The 17,478-nt window shown below is 41.3% G+C and overlaps 2 protein-coding genes across 3 annotated transcripts; both read right to left on the bottom strand.

The window, feature by feature from the left end:
* Positions 1-5,971: 5,971 nt before the first annotated feature.
* On the bottom strand, positions 5,972-10,357 carry cnmd (chondromodulin). Of its 2 annotated transcripts, none has more exons than XM_029703103.1 (7): positions 10,246-10,357; positions 9,922-10,065; positions 8,913-9,053; positions 8,686-8,799; positions 7,976-8,129; positions 7,203-7,399; positions 5,972-6,704 (listed from the first exon to the last, which is right to left on the bottom strand). In XM_029703103.1, the coding sequence occupies exons 1-7, from the start codon at positions 10,303-10,305 to the stop codon at positions 6,480-6,482; spliced, it is 1,035 nt and encodes a 344-aa protein (XP_029558963.1). In that variant the 5' UTR covers positions 10,306-10,357; the 3' UTR covers positions 5,972-6,479. The 2 variants fall into 2 exon arrangements, with proteins under 2 accessions (XP_029558963.1, XP_029558962.1); XM_029703102.1 differs by having other exon boundaries at positions 7,976-8,147.
* Positions 10,358-12,838: 2,481 nt separating this feature from the next.
* LOC115155968 (protocadherin-8-like) lies at positions 12,839-16,566 on the bottom strand. The gene is made up of 3 exons (XM_029703104.1): positions 13,937-16,566; positions 13,633-13,831; positions 12,839-13,392 (listed from the first exon to the last, which is right to left on the bottom strand). Exons 1-3 carry the CDS (start codon positions 16,292-16,294, stop codon positions 13,073-13,075), a joined length of 2,877 nt encoding a protein of 958 aa, XP_029558964.1. The 5' UTR covers positions 16,295-16,566; the 3' UTR covers positions 12,839-13,072.
* Positions 16,567-17,478: the final 912 nt, after the last annotated feature.

Raw genomic sequence — 17,478 nt, forward strand, 5'->3', positions numbered from 1 at the left:
GTGAGATGGTCATCAGTGGAACATCTGCTTTTTGGCACGTGACACTCAGACAGAGAGAGTGAGACCTCAGGCCTTGGCTCACTCCCGACCATTTCATCTGGTTTCACCTACAACCCATATCATACACCCTATAGGTTGATATGCCTCAGCCCGTAATATGATTGTATTGTTTCAGATGTTTACCTGGAAAACTTAGCCTTAAGGCAGTTAGTGTTGGCACATATCCAGCATCACATGCTCTTACCACCTATAAAGAGATTACCCAGAAGCATAGAAAATAGTGCTCCGTTTCTACAAATGCTACTGTACCTCAGCAATGTATTGAGAATTTAATGAGAATTTTGAAAGAGCTTATAACCGAATTAGTTCTCCAATTTAATATCAAAACTGTGTCAGAGAGGGCATGACAAATTATTAAGACACAAATGTGTATTTCCGTCGCTCAGAGAGTCTGAGAGAAAGCGTTCCTCTGACATTGACTTAAACGTTTGTGTTACTCCTTCACATCCCAATCCTAGAGAAACCTATCAAATCGGAGACACTGGTGGATTCTGCCTTCCCTGCTGAATGACTGATGGTGGCCTATTTTTAATGCATTGTTAAATGTGTAATGCATGGAGACACTTTATAAAAGACCTGCGAGTGGAAAAGAAGGAAAACGGAGATGGCAGAATGGGGTCGGGGGGGGGGGGGGGGGGGGGGGGGGTGAGCACCTGATGGGTCCTGTCACAGGACAAGGCAAGCGCAGATAGGAAGGATTCCTTCTATTCAATACCTTATCAATCCACAGAACTATTTCAGTAGAAATTCTATTGCTCCCCATAGTGTGTGGAAAGTTTCACTTCTGGAGCGAGAAGCTGACTTTCAACCTGTTATGAAAAGATCGTAATTAGCTGTCAGGGCCAGATCATTTTAACGCAATATAATACTGTTCTGAACGAGAGTTTCTGTACTCTGACGTTACATCCTGTACCTGGCAGAATGTAAAGTATGTTTGTGTTATTTATAAAGATGTCAATGGTTGCATTGATTTATACCCAGACATATTAAACAGCATCCATGAATCAAATCATGGATAACGATGTGATGTGTGTAAGATATTGCTCAAAGTCACTCTTATGGCCCCATGTAGGTTCTGGGTTTTCTTTTGATCTTTAATTCATGTAAATGTCCAACACATTCCTATTTACACATTATTCCCATCATACACATATGTATGATTGTTATCCCTTTTTTCTTTTTCCAGTGTCAGAATACAACATTGTTTACCTCCTTTGTCTGCTTCTCTGCCCATTTCACATTTCACCAGTAGGCTGCGCTAAAGATTTAACGGAATCAATCTCAAAGGAGTGACTTTCAGGTGCCAAAATGAAATGGACCAGATATTTTCTCATCAAACATCAGTACGAACTCATAATCATAATCCCCTAAATGATATAATCACAAGGCATGTACAGAAAATCTCTATCATAATCATGCAATTACAGGCTCATTTGAACAACATCCTATTCAATCTGTGCGTGGTATTTCTCCTAAAATATGCTCCTAGTAGTGAATAAAGGGCGGAGGGAAAACGCGTGCTTTCCAACCCACACTGCTTTGATACCTGCTGTGTTACAGACACTCATGCATTTCAACTTCTGGAGCTGCTCTAGTGCTTTGACAGCCTGGCACACACAGTGATGCTGTGGCACAGACACTGGGGTCATGGAAAACTCCTTTACAACACAACCAATTTGTGTTGTTTTGATCTAGGAGATGATCTGGTATAGCAACTCATCCGAGCGGAATATCACAGGAAACATCTCAAATAACCGGCTATACTTAGACAACGCACAGTGTGAAATGGTTTGTCTTTCTATATATTTTTTTAGAATCATCACTTTTTTTGCTAAGAAATCTTCCTTGTCTTGTTAACTTTGTATTTCTTTCTGATCCCCACTTTTCTCTCATATTCTCTTATTGTCAATTATTGTTGGACCTTTTCCTGTCACAGCAAATGAATGCCAAATCACACAGAAACAAATTGTGTGTGCTATCCTGTTCCCTGCAGTTGTGCCATGACTGGCAGATGACATTGAGACAATCATGGTCTTACGTCCCCAGAGACTGTGACGTTGGTGTCAACTTCTGCGAGAGAGGGAGAGAGATAAGTTGTCTGAGACCTTCCCTAAGTAATCTCTGTGCACACAAGACCCAGATACTGTTTCCCATGGTGGCACCGAGACTCCCCAGACTGTGGATTTAATTAAACAGTGTGAAATTAATTAATCAGTGGGGCGGCAGGTAAAGGGACTTCTCACTGGAACTGCTCACACAACCCAGACAAGCATTTCATGTGTGCTGACAGTTATTCATTTGCTGTATGTTTTATTATAGTGTGTGAATATATATAGAGAGATCCGATGAAAAGCAGGGGAGATTAAAAATACATGAAAAAAAGTATATCAAAATAACAACTCCCCAAAAATCAAAGTATGAACCTTTGTTTGATCTGTTCTATAAAATAATGTACAAAAAAAATCTGTATAATAATTTGCTGCAAATTAGATGGAAATTAGATTTTAAAAAATTAATTTAGTTATCTGGGGAATCTGCCTGGAGGGCTTTTTAGTCTTCCGTCTGGCTCAAAATGCTGTCCATATGGTAATTATGTACAGTAGTGTTGCAGGAGTATTGGTCTGATGCCTACTGGCAGAGAGGAGTCTGCCTGTGACAAACTGCTGCTAGGATCTGATGTGAGTGGAGGGAGATAATGAGGATGTTGTAAGCCTTAAGTATAGAGCCTGCCCCAGGGATGGCATATCTAAGCGCTCAGGCTCTCATTGTTGCACGTGCTGCAGAGGATTAAAAACACATTTACTTTCTTCTTCATAAACTTTGTCAGTACTCCCAGCAACACTTTTGGACAACTTACTCTTTCATGTTGTAAGCCTCTTGACATTTGTGCGGAGGAGCTACTAACTTTACAATTTGCAAATGTGAAGTCTTGATTTGTGCCTTGAGATATCTATAGCTCTGCTAAAGCCCATCTAGAATAGGAGTACAAAACCATTGGAAAGGTTTCTGCAAACACATCGGGAAAGCCTGAGAAACAATCCCGTTGTATTACATAGATTTAGTACTGCCTTAATCTCAAAGCATTTACTAACAAGGTAAAAGTACAGTAGGTGGTCTGGAAGCAGAATGTCTTCATCCTTAGGGGTAGTAAACTTTTCTCAAAGCAAGTCTATACAATCCCTCTCTGTATTATAAAGATAACCCACCTCCATCATTGTGGCTTTCTCTGTAGTCAGATGCAATATGGAAACGCCCACCATACTAACCATCTCTTTTGGACCAAGAACCAATCATACAGTCCTCTATAATGGCCAGTTTACACCTACACTCCACCTACACACAGGTTTGAAATCCAAGTAAAAGAAGGAAACTGTAGATCCGACCTAGTGCAATACATGGAGAGGCAAAGTAGACAGTGAACAGTGCATGTAGAGAGATGCTGGTGCCTAGGAGAATTTCAACATTTCATTAAGTACTAGTGTTGTTTCGTTAGATGCAAACAGATCTAAATAAGCAATTTACAGTTTGAACGTACTGGAATAAACAGGGCAAGCCTTTTTGTACAGAACCAGCAGGCATTTAATTAATGGGCATTTGGGGCTTGCATACTAAATAAGTTAGAGGGAAGGCTGCCACCACAGCCTTAGGCAGGATAACTTCAGAGAGACCTGCTAACAGAAGGGGGAGTCAGACCACTGGGCTAGTGGTCACTCAACCATGGGATTAAAAAGCTTTAAATCCATGTTCCAAAATCATTCTCACCATACAAGGGAAAAGAAAAGAGACATGTAGGTGGCTGTGTTGATATTTCCATGGGAAAAATCAAGTCTTGTTACGCGCTCTTTTCTGAAAATGCCACTAACAATGAAAGCATTTCAGTGTTCTCTTGCGGAAAAACATAATGAGCAGGTCTAAAAGGTTTTCTGTGTACTGGGTTAGATGCAAAACGGACTGTCACTACTGCTTATTCTATTAATGTCTGGATGTAATGGCAAACATACAATCAAATGCAGGGAATGCCTGCCAGTGTGGCTCGCACTACTAATGTGTTAGAGGCAACAACAAGCCTTTTCCAACAGACCACCTCGTGTATTCACGGCATATTCCAGAAAGTACAAAAGCTTGATTAGTAAGCCCCGATGAATCAAATAAAATCGTTACTAGTTACAAGTGTCTACATTGTATTACATTGAGGTATGCAGGTGCCTGTGAAAGAAAGAAATAACCTTTTGAGCTTGCGTTCTTGCGGTTTCACACAGCTGCAGTCAGAACCCTGCCAGCCTGTCCTTGTTTTGATGGACGATGATGAAAGCGCAGGTGGATGCGAGAAAAGCCTGGCACTCCCCCGCCCTGGGCTGTAGTGGGCTGAGTTGGACTCTGTGTCTATGGTTTCCCATTAGCAAGGGAGTGGAGGTTTGCAGTCTGGCTGCTGGGCACAGCGGGTCAGTGCTCACAAAGGCCTGTTTGTTCCCTGGCCTGAAGGGCTCCCTGGGTAAGCATGGCTCCAGAGGGGAGACAAACACACTGGGGCTGCTGCTCCTCCAACACATTTGTCTCTTCCACCCTCTACAGCGGTGCATTTCTCTTCTAGGGATGGCGAAAGGAAACACGTTTTTTAAAATGTGGCCCGGGGATACCATAACTTCTGTTGTTCTGGGCAATGGAATTCTCTGTGTAAATTGTTTTTTTGGCTTTGCTTTGTGGTGATTTAGATTTTTTCTTGGCTTTGTGAGTTTTTCCCTCTTTTCTGGTTGTCTGTAGAGTCTGAATGTTTTCCTTAGTGTTGTTTCTTTAACCATGATATATCCACACTGTGCAAAAATGGTGACCTAGTGGCCTTCACTATACTCTATCTTCTTAATTGACCTTCAATTACATAAATTACATATATAGAGTGTCTGACTTAGTTGAACTGAAGTTCATACTACACTGAGATCCAATGGGGTCAATATGATCAATTAATTATTTTATGCTACCTCTTATATTCACACGCACTGTCAGGCTGTCATTTCTAAGAGACAAAATAAATGGCAGCCTAGTCTACTCTTGCTCTTTCTGCTGTCAGGTCATAGATACAATACAGCGCTGCAATCTCCAGTCCAAGTATAACTCCATTATTGAGAGGACTTTAAATTGGGAGCTATGTGACACACAGCGGGTTGATTTAGTTTAATGACCATGACAGTGACAGCGCAGTGATGGAAATTGGACTCCCCCCTGCAAATTTACATCACTTCAGGGTACTTGGGGCTCTTTTAGCGGTTGCACTTCAGAGCACGAGCCATCAGGAGGTCCTGGATATGTCATGCTTGTCACCTTCCTTTAAGTGCATCTGCAGACGTGGGAGGGGGATTAATATTATATAGCCTACGGAGGCAAACGTACTGTCTTATCAGCACTGCAGATGTGATAAGCACCTCGACCCCATGAAAAACCAGGAAAGATCTCTGCATCAACACAAGCATCTCTGTGAGTTTCGCCTTCACACTGCTACATGCTTTCAATGGCGCTTCACAGACAAAATGGGTGCAATTTCACATTTGTTGTAATTTGACGAGCAGGGATCATTCCATGTGAAATCGACTCGATCTCAGCGTGACCCTTTTCAATTATTTAGGAAGTTGCAATATGGCTTTAGATATGCTGATCTGATTTCCTTTGATTTGTAGATGGGATTTACACATATACTCCAATCTAGGTTTTGGTGGAAAATGGGTTGGCAGGACATTGTGAGCATGTTATGTGGCTTCTTAACCTCCCTCCACACCTGTCTTATTGCTTTTTACTGAAATGTCACTTTTACTGAAATGTCCTAACAGTTTCCCTGACACTCATTTCACATAAGTTCACATCAACGAAGATGTGATTAGTACTGTAATTAGTTTCAGGGGAAACTTACACCATACAGTCATAGAAACTGTACATTATCTTTATTAAGCATTTATAATGATCACTGCATACATGTCCATACATTCCATCAAGACAGTGTAGTGCAAAAAGCATTGGTAGGCTAATATGTTTACTGAAAAGATATGTTGAAAAGAAAAGACAGAAATTAGGTATGTTTATTCCCTAAATCAAAAGCTACTGCTGTGCTTCATTTGTTTTGGCCTTTTTGTTTTTTCAAGTGTTGCCTGCAGAGAAGGCGTACGTGCTGTATATGCTAAATGTTGCTACGAGGGTCCAGGTGGAGATTTGTCTTAGCTGGCATTTTCTTACTTAATCATGCGGCTGAGGTCCCTGTTTCATCCTAACAAGCATAGCTCGCCTGCTGCTATCAGGTATTTACAACCAAATTAGAAGTTCCAAAATAAATATCTGCATAGAAATTACAATATTGCTTACAGAACATGACCTTTCAGACGTTTGGTGTATTTGGCATAATTGGTATATTTGGCTTAAGAAAATGGGTGTCCTACTTACACAATACCTAATATGCGGGCCACCCACCAGCGGCAAGGCAGAATCACTCGGCAAGCTACCTGACAGCCTCTGTAGTTGTAGGGCCAAGGCCAGTGGCCGCCCAACGGTTCGCAAATCCTCTGACAGTGGGTGTAGCTGCGTCGGCACTCTGAGCAGCAGATCCCCTGGTGGTCTAGCATTGGGTCAAAGGTCATGGTGCCCTCCTCTCCCTCCTGATTGCGCTGTGGAGTGGGAGGTAAATTATTCATGTTTCTGTTCAATGTTTTCAAGTAAACTTCATACGCAGTACATCATTTCTTTTCAGTTTTCCAACTGTCCTCTTTCAGGCATAGCCTACGGTTCTAACAGGCTGAATCAATGTGCAGTGGCTAAGGGGGTAATGATTTTCACTTCAGTTTGTGAAGTGCGGGGTCATAAACATGGGGTGTAAGTTATCACCTACTGCTAGTGACCTTAGATTGCAGCTGTTCATCTAACACCTACCCACCCATGGCACTTCATTCCAACTAATCTAGTGAGCATTGAGTGTGGGTTTGCACAGATCCCCCCCACTGTAGAACTCATTGTCAAGGATGTAATGACATGTTTTGCCCTAACACAGACTTGGAAGCTCACCATTCAGTGAAGTATCTTACAAAGGAAACCTGGGGTGCTGAAATAAAATCAAAGCTTGAAGAAAACAACTCCTCTTTAAAGTGTACAGAATTCTCAGTACTCACGTGGTAGGGGTTTTCTGGGTTGTAGGCAGAGCCGGTGGCTGCTGAGCCCGTGGCCTCCGCCTCCTCCTCTGTGGCTCTCTTGGAGGTGCTATTCTCTGCACGGCTCACTGTGTTCCTCTCCTCAGCAGCTGCCTCAAACTCCTCCATGTCAAACTGACGCTTGGCTCTCTGAGTGTCTCTCTTTCTCCTCACTCCATCTGTTCCATGAAGCCACAGGAGGCATAGGTATTGGGTCAATAACCACTAGACACACCACAAATGTCCTCCGAGCAAAATTCTACATATACTCGGTCTCTCTCAGTCGTGCTGAATAATTTAATTAGTTAGTGATATCAAGGATTCCTTGCATATTTCAAGATCATTCTTTTTTTAATGTAAGACGATAGGGGAATCTTGTTTAAGTCTCCAAATAATGTACATCCTGAGAATGTTCAGGTTGTCTTGCTAACCTTTGAAAGACAAATCGGAATGGTAAAAGCATGTAAATAACGTTTACAGATGAAGGGTCACTGACTGGTCTGGTGTTCATTATTGGGTAGATGACCAGGACAGTTCTACTGTAAAAAAAAAACAGTTCTACATCTCCTGTCTTGTGGTTTACAGTCTATCACTTCTCATTCTATAACAACTATATCTCTTTTGCAATCGATAATCTCGTTCTATAACAATTACATATCTCATTCTAGAACAGCCAACACCTATTCTACGCTTAACTTTGTGTTTCTCATTCTATCACCAAGCCATGTGATAAGCAAGAGCCATGACAGAAGAACCTTTAGGATAGGTGGGGTGGAGCCAGAAGATGGGCAGGTCTCCACAGAGGTCCAGGATCTTGGTGCTGAGGAAGCTGCTGTCCTTCAGGGGCTGGTCAGCAGCCACCCACATCAGAGACTCTTCATCAAACTTCACTGGCATGATCTCATCTTCCTGACAGGTTGAAGACACCTCATGAGGCCATTATTAATACAGTATGTCCACAGGCTTATCACCATTTATAATACGTTTTACATCAAAGTCATTCCATAAAAAATGTATGTAAACAAATGAATTTGTTTATGTAAAGCTGTAATGAATCATTGACATATCCTTGAGTAATATAAATGAAAATCTAGAACTGAAGGGGGTGTCTATATTTTCACATAAAGTTTGTGTAATACGGTCAGTTACAGCATTATGGCTAGTTATGTTTAGTATATACACAAAAAAAGTATATACACAAAAAAAGGTTTCCAAACGGGTCCTTCTTACGCTGTCCCCATAGGAGAACCCTTTTTGGTTCCAGGGAGAACCCTTTCCGGTTCCACATAGAACCCTTTTGGGTTCCATGTAGAACCGTCTATGGAAAGGGTCCTACATGCTACCCAAAAGGGTTCTACCTGGAACCAAAAAGGGTTCTTCAAAGGGTTCTCCTATGGGGACAGCAGAAGAACCCTTTAAGGTTCTAGATAGCACCTTTTTTTTCTAAGAGTGTAGCTTACTGTACCAGGTCAAACATCAATGACTTCTTGTTGAGCGTCTCCACCTCTGGAAGGTTGGCCTTGATTTGCGATTTAATATAACACTTCTCCCCTCCAGAGAACCGGATTCCTGTAATTCCCTGAAGCAGGAGTCACGGAGATGGGATATTTACACTCACATCTTTGCTACTTTCCTAAGCACATGCCAACTCTCCGTTGAACTACTTTTGGAGAGAAAATATGTACAACTCACAATGTGAAAGTCATGAATCTCCAACGCCTCGTCATTTCCACTCCCAGTTCGAAACCTTTCCAGATTATTATCGGAATCGATTTCCATGGAACCCTCCTCCACCTTTCCGTTGATGCTCATACTGTAGTGTACATTGTACACCTAATGATATTTTAAAGTTGAAAGTTACAATGATATTCAAGGTCATGCATAATACATACAGTAAACACTCATAATAATTATTGAAATATTTAACTTGCCAGCTATGAGCTACAAGTGCTCAATAGAATGTTATAAAGCTCTATGTGCAGTACCCAAACCTACAATTATAATAGCCAGAGATAGGCCAGCAGACTTTCTAACAATAATCTTTACTGCAAACTCCTACCATGACACAATGCTTCAAAATACCTCCCCTCCTTGTATTCTCATGTGCAACACTTAAAATACTTTGTGATGTGTAGTCCAATCACACAGCTGATTTGAATAGAATGTCTCAGAGGAGGGCAGCAGGGCCTTGACATGGATCTATCCTGAGATGTTTGCCCTACAGGTGAGCCCATTATAACACCAATAAATATTGAAGTATCTCTAATGAGACAGTCCCCACCACCAAGCCTTAGTTACATGCCCAAAATATTCACATGAAAGCTATGTGATTCTAATGTGAAATTAGATAGGTTGATATAGAAATAATGACATTATTTTAACAGACATTTAATAAGATTTCGACCAGCAAATCCAAATGCCGTTTTCAATGCCCATCATCCACTGGTAATATAGCAGATGGTTGTTTTATGATGAATTATTGACTATGTGCAGAGATTTGTTTACCAAAATAATATATTTTTCATTTAAAAAATGTGACATGGTAAAAGGTAGCAGACTACACAGCCTACATTTCTTGTTCCCAGGCTTACAGGTAGACCATCTCCCACAAGTTCAAGGTAGATTTACCTGTCTCATCTGCATTAAGTTACATCATATAATGACCCATATGGAATCAAATGAACGATAAATTAAGGCTTACATTTCTGTCACTGGCTTTCCAGAGGTAGAAAGCTCCAATGGATCCGCAAAGCATCAGCACTGCCCCGGCAATGAGAGCCGCAGCCCCAAATCTCAAGAGACGACCAACAGCAACGGGGGTCTTCGTGGCCGACGTACTGTATGCCTTTAGAAAGGTCAGAATGCTAAGTGAGCAACAATGCACACAGTCAACGTCAAAGCATAGCGCCACGAGGAAGCCGTATTTCCTTTGCAATTCAAACTTTGCACACTAAAGACAATATAATAGGCTAGGCCTACTGCTCCCAGGAAAATGCATTTGAATTATTGAATTTAGGCTACTTACAGGTGGTAGGCATTGTTCAAAGTCCTCTGCAATTGGGACTTTCTCCGAAGTCTCTCCCATGATGGCGCGCGTCTGTATGGTGATGGCGCGCGACTGTATGGCCACCGGTGTGGATTCTTTTGGTCGAAATGTCCAGCTTCAGTGCTTCTGTGTGAATGACGTGCCACTGACGGAGGGCACGAGGAATTCAGGTGGTCGCCAAAATGGAATTTAGCATGTTTTTTTTTAAGACTGATTTTAGTCCATTTATACCATTATACCATTTATTTACACTCCATATTTCCATGTTGGAGGTTGGAGAAAATGGTGCATGTATAAAATAGCTAGGCTATAGGCTATTAAACTAGTTTCAGATTTTGTTTGTTGTTTAGGTTGGAATGTACATTTTAATTTGTTTTCTGCACTAATTAATTTCTCAATGAGAAATGTGGATTTTGTTACTGTTACAGGTGTTCATGGAATAGATTCACAAGAAGTTCAGGATCACTGGTGAACTTTACCACAGCTTCTGCCAAGAGGTCTGGACCTTTGTGTCACAGGAGGTAATACAACCAGATAGCTGCTTTGTTACAACCAGATAGCTGGTTCAAGCAGCCCTAGCTGGCCTCTCATTACATTCTAGTTAAATGATTGGGGCTACCCCGATGCTGTCAGAGATTGGTCTTCATTTGGCCTTCTAATCAGACATGGCTTATTGTGATTCAGAAGAATGTGTCAGTCTCCAAAATCGTAGATTGGAAGTTCATGGGATTAGATGACTGGCCAGTCCCTATGGCCATCCTGCTCCCTCAGAGGTGATAACTAGAGCCATCATCTCCTTGTCTGTGTGCTCCTAATCATGACTAAGTGAGAAAGTGGACCTGAGACCTCGAGGGATGTGGATGTGAACGGCCACAGTTGCTTAGAAACAGGTAGAGGCTGGCTCACACAATCTCTTACCGGACGATTGGTAAGCCAATAGCCAATCAGAGAGGTGAAGTGATTTTGACTGTGCCATTAGCAATGCATAATGGGTATGCAAATTTGATGTAGTCTTGTACATGATTTACTTGCTTGAAACACTATTTGGCCTATGTCACTGTTTCAAGTATGATCCTGTGCTGAGCGTATGCATTAGCCCTCAAGGGTAACTTTAGGGAAGCACTGAGCTGGCTAATTGAGGTTATTCTGTGTGCTTTATAAATATTTTCTGATGAGGATAGGCTACACAATGCCTCTGAGACTTATAAGGCAAGGTGCAATACCATGCAGCAGGCATGTCATGTTGGCAATTTAGCTTTTCATGTAGCCACCTCTGTTGAAATCCTGCCTTATCTATTTTGGATGAAGTTAAGCAACATAGTATAGTTATAAATATCCAGTAAATGTTTCTAAAATGTTGCTGTCAGGCATGATATTGCCTTTTGTGCTATAGGCTACATGAGCAAAGTTCTCGCTCAATAAAAAAAGGATGTATGGAACCACACTGTATTTTTAAGTTGTGTTTTTTCACATACAGAACAATCATTTGATTTTCAATATTTATTTGTGCAACGTAGTGACAAAATCTACTACAAACATGGTCATATTTGATACTGATTGTTTTCCACTTGACCAAGGGCCTGTTTAGCCAAAAGGTCCAATGGCTATGCCCCTTAAATATTAAAATGTCAAACATGCTCTTCAAAGTTCATAATAAAATTGTAGTTTACGTTGAATCATTATGAAAAATATATTCTTAATGTACAAAATCTTGCATATTACACATAATACAATAAACAGTCATACAGCATATAAGGAGACTGAAGACAAAAACACTTACTTTAACACTCTAACATTGAAACAATAGGCTATACAGTATATAAAGATGCATAATACTCATTAGATGGGTCGTTCCACGAAATTAGTGTCTTTTGAGTCCCTTTGATATTTTAAGTAGAAATTGTGCAGATATGTCAATTTTAAAATGCCTGTTATATTAAATGAAGTGCCCTTTAATTTAGACCACATGGAAAATCAAATTAATCCGATTTTTTTTAATATTAAAAAAAATCTGCATTTTGACATGTCCCTCTAAGCATCCTCTGTGACTTCTAGTAATATTTTAATCCACTTAACCCCAACATTTCTCCAAGTTTTCACCATCACTGTAAAGCACTAGTTATTTTGTTGCTTTGACAAAGTCATTTATGAAGATTATTATTTATTTCATGTGAATAGGGATTTATTTTAAGATTTAAAAAAAAGGTCAACCCTGTTACGTGAACTGAACTGTAACTTTAATATGGTGAAACTATTCCTTTCCCAAATTGTTAATTTTTTAAAGTATATTGAACATCTAATAGTCAAATGAAAGTGTAAAAGCATGTGAGCTGGTTTTACTCTTTTTGGCAATTTTCTGGTGTTTTGTGGTGGAAAACTGAGCGGGTCACGAATAACACGTCAACCCTGTTACCCATAGATAGATAGGCTAGCCATTTTTTTATAATACATTTTTTTTGTGAAGCTTGCATTCAATTGCCCCTCCTGTTGCACACAACAAGCATCCATTCCCCCTGTCACAAGGGGATTTATAGCTAATTTAAGATGAAATCGTCAACCCTTTTACGGTCAACCCTGTTAATTTATTTGGCACTTAATAGGCACTTACTGTAGTCTTTTTTTAAATTCCACCTCTTGAGATGGGTAAATGTGTTGTTTTATTAAGTTAAACATGTGCTCTTTATGACAGAATGTAAGAATAAGGTGAAATCAACAGTTTTTTTGCACCAAGTTCCACAACTCAAAAGGCACCTAATTGGTGGAACGACCCAAATGAGCTTTGATTATTGTTCATTGTCCAGATCTTTTAGGACTGTCCATACTCTGGGAGGGATATCTCATCAGTCTCTAGTATCCTGGCTGGTGTTGGTGGACAAACCAGAATATAATCCAATTCTTGGTGCTGGACTTTTTCATAGACACTTTGCAGACCATTGATTTTGGGTAGGTGAGCCTGTTGGTAGTAGGCGTCTCTTTGCAGAGTGTTTTGCGGCAGAGAGGCTGTCTTGGAGAAGGTTGAGAGGTGTGGTCCATGGGAGAGGCTGGTATTGGCTCTAGTGGCAGAGGGGCTCCAGCATCGGTCTGAGTGGCCTAGGATTTTACATTCACTGGTGCAGGCCCAGAGACCTGTGGAAACAACACACCAGCCAAAACAGTTAGACCTTGATGAACCATGCTGCAAATGTTGGGGTATTATAGCCTTCATTTTATGATACACCATTATCATTTAATATCTTGCCATAAAGACCTTGACAACATCACAGAGAATAATGCCTTTCATGGATTTTTTAATAATGTGTCATCATTGTGACATATCATTGTGTCTGAAATCACATTAACATCCTGTGATTGATTAGTAGTCCTTACTGTTTATCGGTGGGGAGTCTTTTTTGGGGCCATCTCCACTGATGTCAGAGTCGCTGTCATTAAAGTCACTGTCTCCTTTCCCACTGTCCTTTCCACTGAACTGAGGATCTCGCGCGGAGATGGTTGTGAATGAATTACCCTTCCATATGGTTATGGGTCTGAGGGTTTCTTTCCTATAGCCAGGCAGTGTCGAATAACCCTGTGAAGAAGCAAACATAATACACACACACATATTAGTTGTGATGGAAAAACCAACAACAAAACAATTGACAGCCATTCCATACAGCGAGCCACAATTACTTACCTCCAATTTACCCTCCATAATTCTGTTGTCAAAGACACACTCTTTTTCTTGTCTTCCATCATCAGGGTCTGTTTTTATTGTGTTGCTTGAGGCCAATGGTGCTTTCTCAGGAAAAGGGTGCACATCAAACACATTGCTTTTGTGGTTGGTGATCAATGAATCAATTTGTCTGCTCTCCCCCTTCTCCACATGTGGCATGTCTTCATTTTCACTGTATCCCGCCTCTCTCTTCTCCCGTTTGCGTCGACTGCAGGTGGTAGTGATTAAGATGATGGCTAGCAAGAGGAGGGAGCAGCTCCCTGATAGGACTATGATAATGGCTATGTCCCATTCAAAGACCTCCACACTGTCGTTTTGGACCATTGCAGGAACACTGGGAGGAGTGCCTTCGATGAGAGTGAGGTGTATAGTGGCTGTGGAGGTCAGAGAAGGTGTCCCATTGTCATTGACAGCCACTAGAACTCTCAGTGTTTCAGACAGATCGTAGTTCAGCTCATGACTCACATGTAACTTCCCAGTAACCTTATTGATAGAGAAACCCAAGTGTCCCCCCTCAGTGATTTTGTAGGACATCCGCGCGTTAATGCCTTCTTCAGCATCCGTGGCCTTTATCTGGGTGACGACATAACCTGCAGGTGCGTCTTTGGGCAGGAAAATCTCAGCTGATCCCTTATTAAGGACGGGCTCTATGATAGACGGAGCGTTGTCATTCTGATCCAATATTTTTATATTGATGATGGCACTACTCTGAAGCTGGGGCGACCCCTCATCGCTTGCCTGGATGTGTACCTCCAGATGTTTCATGACTTCATAGTTGAAGCTTCTCAGTGCATATATTGAACCAGAGATTGCATTTAGAGATACAAACGTGTTGACAGGTGATCCCATTATAACACTGTCTAAAAGTCTGTATGTAATTTTGCCATTAGTCCCCAAGTCTGCATCTCTGGCTTCAACCGTGGTTATATATGCCCCTGGTGCATTATTTTCAACCACAGAAACTTCATAGATAGGCTTAGTAAAGTGTGGGGCGTTGTCATTCTCGTCGCTTAGCCTGATGGTGTATTGTGTGATTTTTCTCAATGGAGGTGACCCAAAATCTTCAGCCATCACTGTTAAATTGTACTCACTAATCTTCTCCCTGTCTAGGAATGCTGCGGTGACAATCATGTAGCTGTCCTCATAAGCCTGTTGAAGTTTGAAATGATCGTGCCCATATAAAGTGCAGTGGACCTGGCTATTGACGCCCGAGTCCCTGTCCGAGGTGCTGATTAGCGCCACTAGGCTGTCCTTGTCTGCTGTCTCGCTGATATATGCGATGCCTGTTGAGATGGAGGTCATTGGCGTAATACTGATTTCTGGGGCATTGTCATTAACGTCTTTGATATGAATTATTATTTTACAGACGGCGGGGGTCGGGTTGGATCCTAGATCAGTCGCCTGCACGTCTAATTCATATGTTTTCTTGGTCTCAAAATCCACTGGGTTCTTAAGCCTCACGCGCCCGGATTTACTGTCCACTTCGAAAAGTTCTCTGATTTCTGCAGAAACCTGTTTTCCGAACCCATAGCTCACCTCTCCATTTAAACCCTCATCTGGATCAACTGCATTTAAGTCCAATAAAACGAATCCAACCGGTGCGTTCTCCGGCAAAGTTACCGAGAAATTATTCTGGTCAAAAACAGGACGGTTGTCATTAAAGTCTGTCACTTTTATTGTTATTTTCGTTGAACCCGACCTATAAGGGTTTCCTCCGTCTGTGGCAATAAGCTCCACCGCATAAGATGACTGAGTCTCCCTGTCTAGCTCTTTCATTAGCACCAACTCCGCATATTTAACCCCATCTGCTCTCAAAAGCACATCAATGGAAAAATGACTGTTGACAGAAATTTGATAGCTTTGGATGTAGTTTGAACCGACATCTGGGTCCTCGGCTGGGTCCAAATGAATACGGAACCCCACATCGGCATTTTCAGAGATCTCCACTGTAGATTCCTTGTTTGGAAACTCCGGAGAGTTATCATTGATGTCTTTTACCTCCACCTCGACATGGATCAATTTGTACCTCTCTTTTGAAAAACTGACAACATCAAAAGTGATGAGGCACTGCAAAGTGTGCCTACAGATTCTCTCTCTGTCAATCCTCTCCCCGACAGAAAGCTCCCCGTCGCTTTCTCTCACTCTGATAAAAGAATCGTTGAATTGTTTCATCATCCTGAAATTAGTATTGGAGCCAAAAGAGGGACTCAAGGACATGTCCTTGGCCAGGTTACCGATCACTGTTCCTGGACTTCCCTCCTCATTGGTCTGGTATTTCAGAGTATTTCCCTCAGACTCAGCCAGTGAAAATAATAACATTTGTAATCCAAAAATCCACCCATGCTAACCTGTTAAAATGCCCCACATCATGTTCAAGGCCGCGATGGGTTTGTTAGTTAACAAGAGCCAAGCCGTTTCACTTTCACTCAACAGATTTGATCACTTCACCTGGTGAAAATGCCTGCCGTCTACAGCAACTACAGCATCTTCTCTGAACTGTGCTGAAAGTCCGTTGTTCATTGCGCGCTGCAGCCAGTCAAGCAGGCGCGCTTGTTGCCTGCCGCCTTCCACACAGCTCCAAATCCTGCAGTGGCGAGGAGGTTTATACAGCTCCGCATGCTAATGAGACGAAGTGTGACCAATCCTCCGCTTTAGAATTAAAAATAGCCCTCATGAAAGACCTCTAAGCCTGTTTTCAATGTACATAGAGCTAAAGCAGCAAAATAAAAAGGAAATGCTCTGCTTGGAGTCAAGTTTCATGCATTGGTTTGTATCATCTGATTGCAACCGTCTTTGGTTGATATTGGGTTTGTTGTTATGTTTATTACGATAAAATTGCATTGCTAATGATTTCTGTTGTTTTTGTCATCTATTGTACACGTTCCTTTAATAGGTTTTGTAGTTTTTTTTCAAATAAATAAATAAAGCTTAAATAAAAGTAGACGAGAGATGAAGATTGTCTTTGGGGTATTCAGCTAAACTGTGGGTCAGTATGGGTGTGTGAGAAGGAAGACATGGGGAAGTTGTAGGTCAGGATTGATCAGTTTATATGGGCCAGGTTATGAGTGTGTGTGTGTGTGTGACTATCTAAGCAATACAAAGCAATAAAGTAACATACTGCATGCTTGTTTTTGTGCTGTATGGTAACCTGGTGAATTACATCTGTTTTATGGCGCAAGTACTGTACTGCTGACTTGCAACTTGTATCTCTTGTAGATAGCAAATGACACACAGAGAGAACAAGGGGCGAAAACAAAGAACCCCCAACATTCTCATATGCTTACAATGTACAGTGAGTTTTTTAACAGAGAATTTCAACTTTTGTCCTAATTGATCAGTTCACTCAAACACTTTTTTTGGGGGGGGGGGGGGGGTTAATCATAAAAAAAATACCATCTTGAAACCTCTAAGTAGCAGCAACTTATTCAACTTCAGTTCTCAGTTAGCATAGAATTCAAACGTCGGAACTGTCTACCATCCACTGCATGACATTTTTCCATAAA

Source organism: Salmo trutta, chromosome 20 (genome assembly GCF_901001165.1).
Source record: "Salmo trutta chromosome 20, fSalTru1.1, whole genome shotgun sequence".
NCBI classification, from domain to species: Eukaryota; Metazoa; Chordata; class Actinopteri; order Salmoniformes; family Salmonidae; genus Salmo; species Salmo trutta.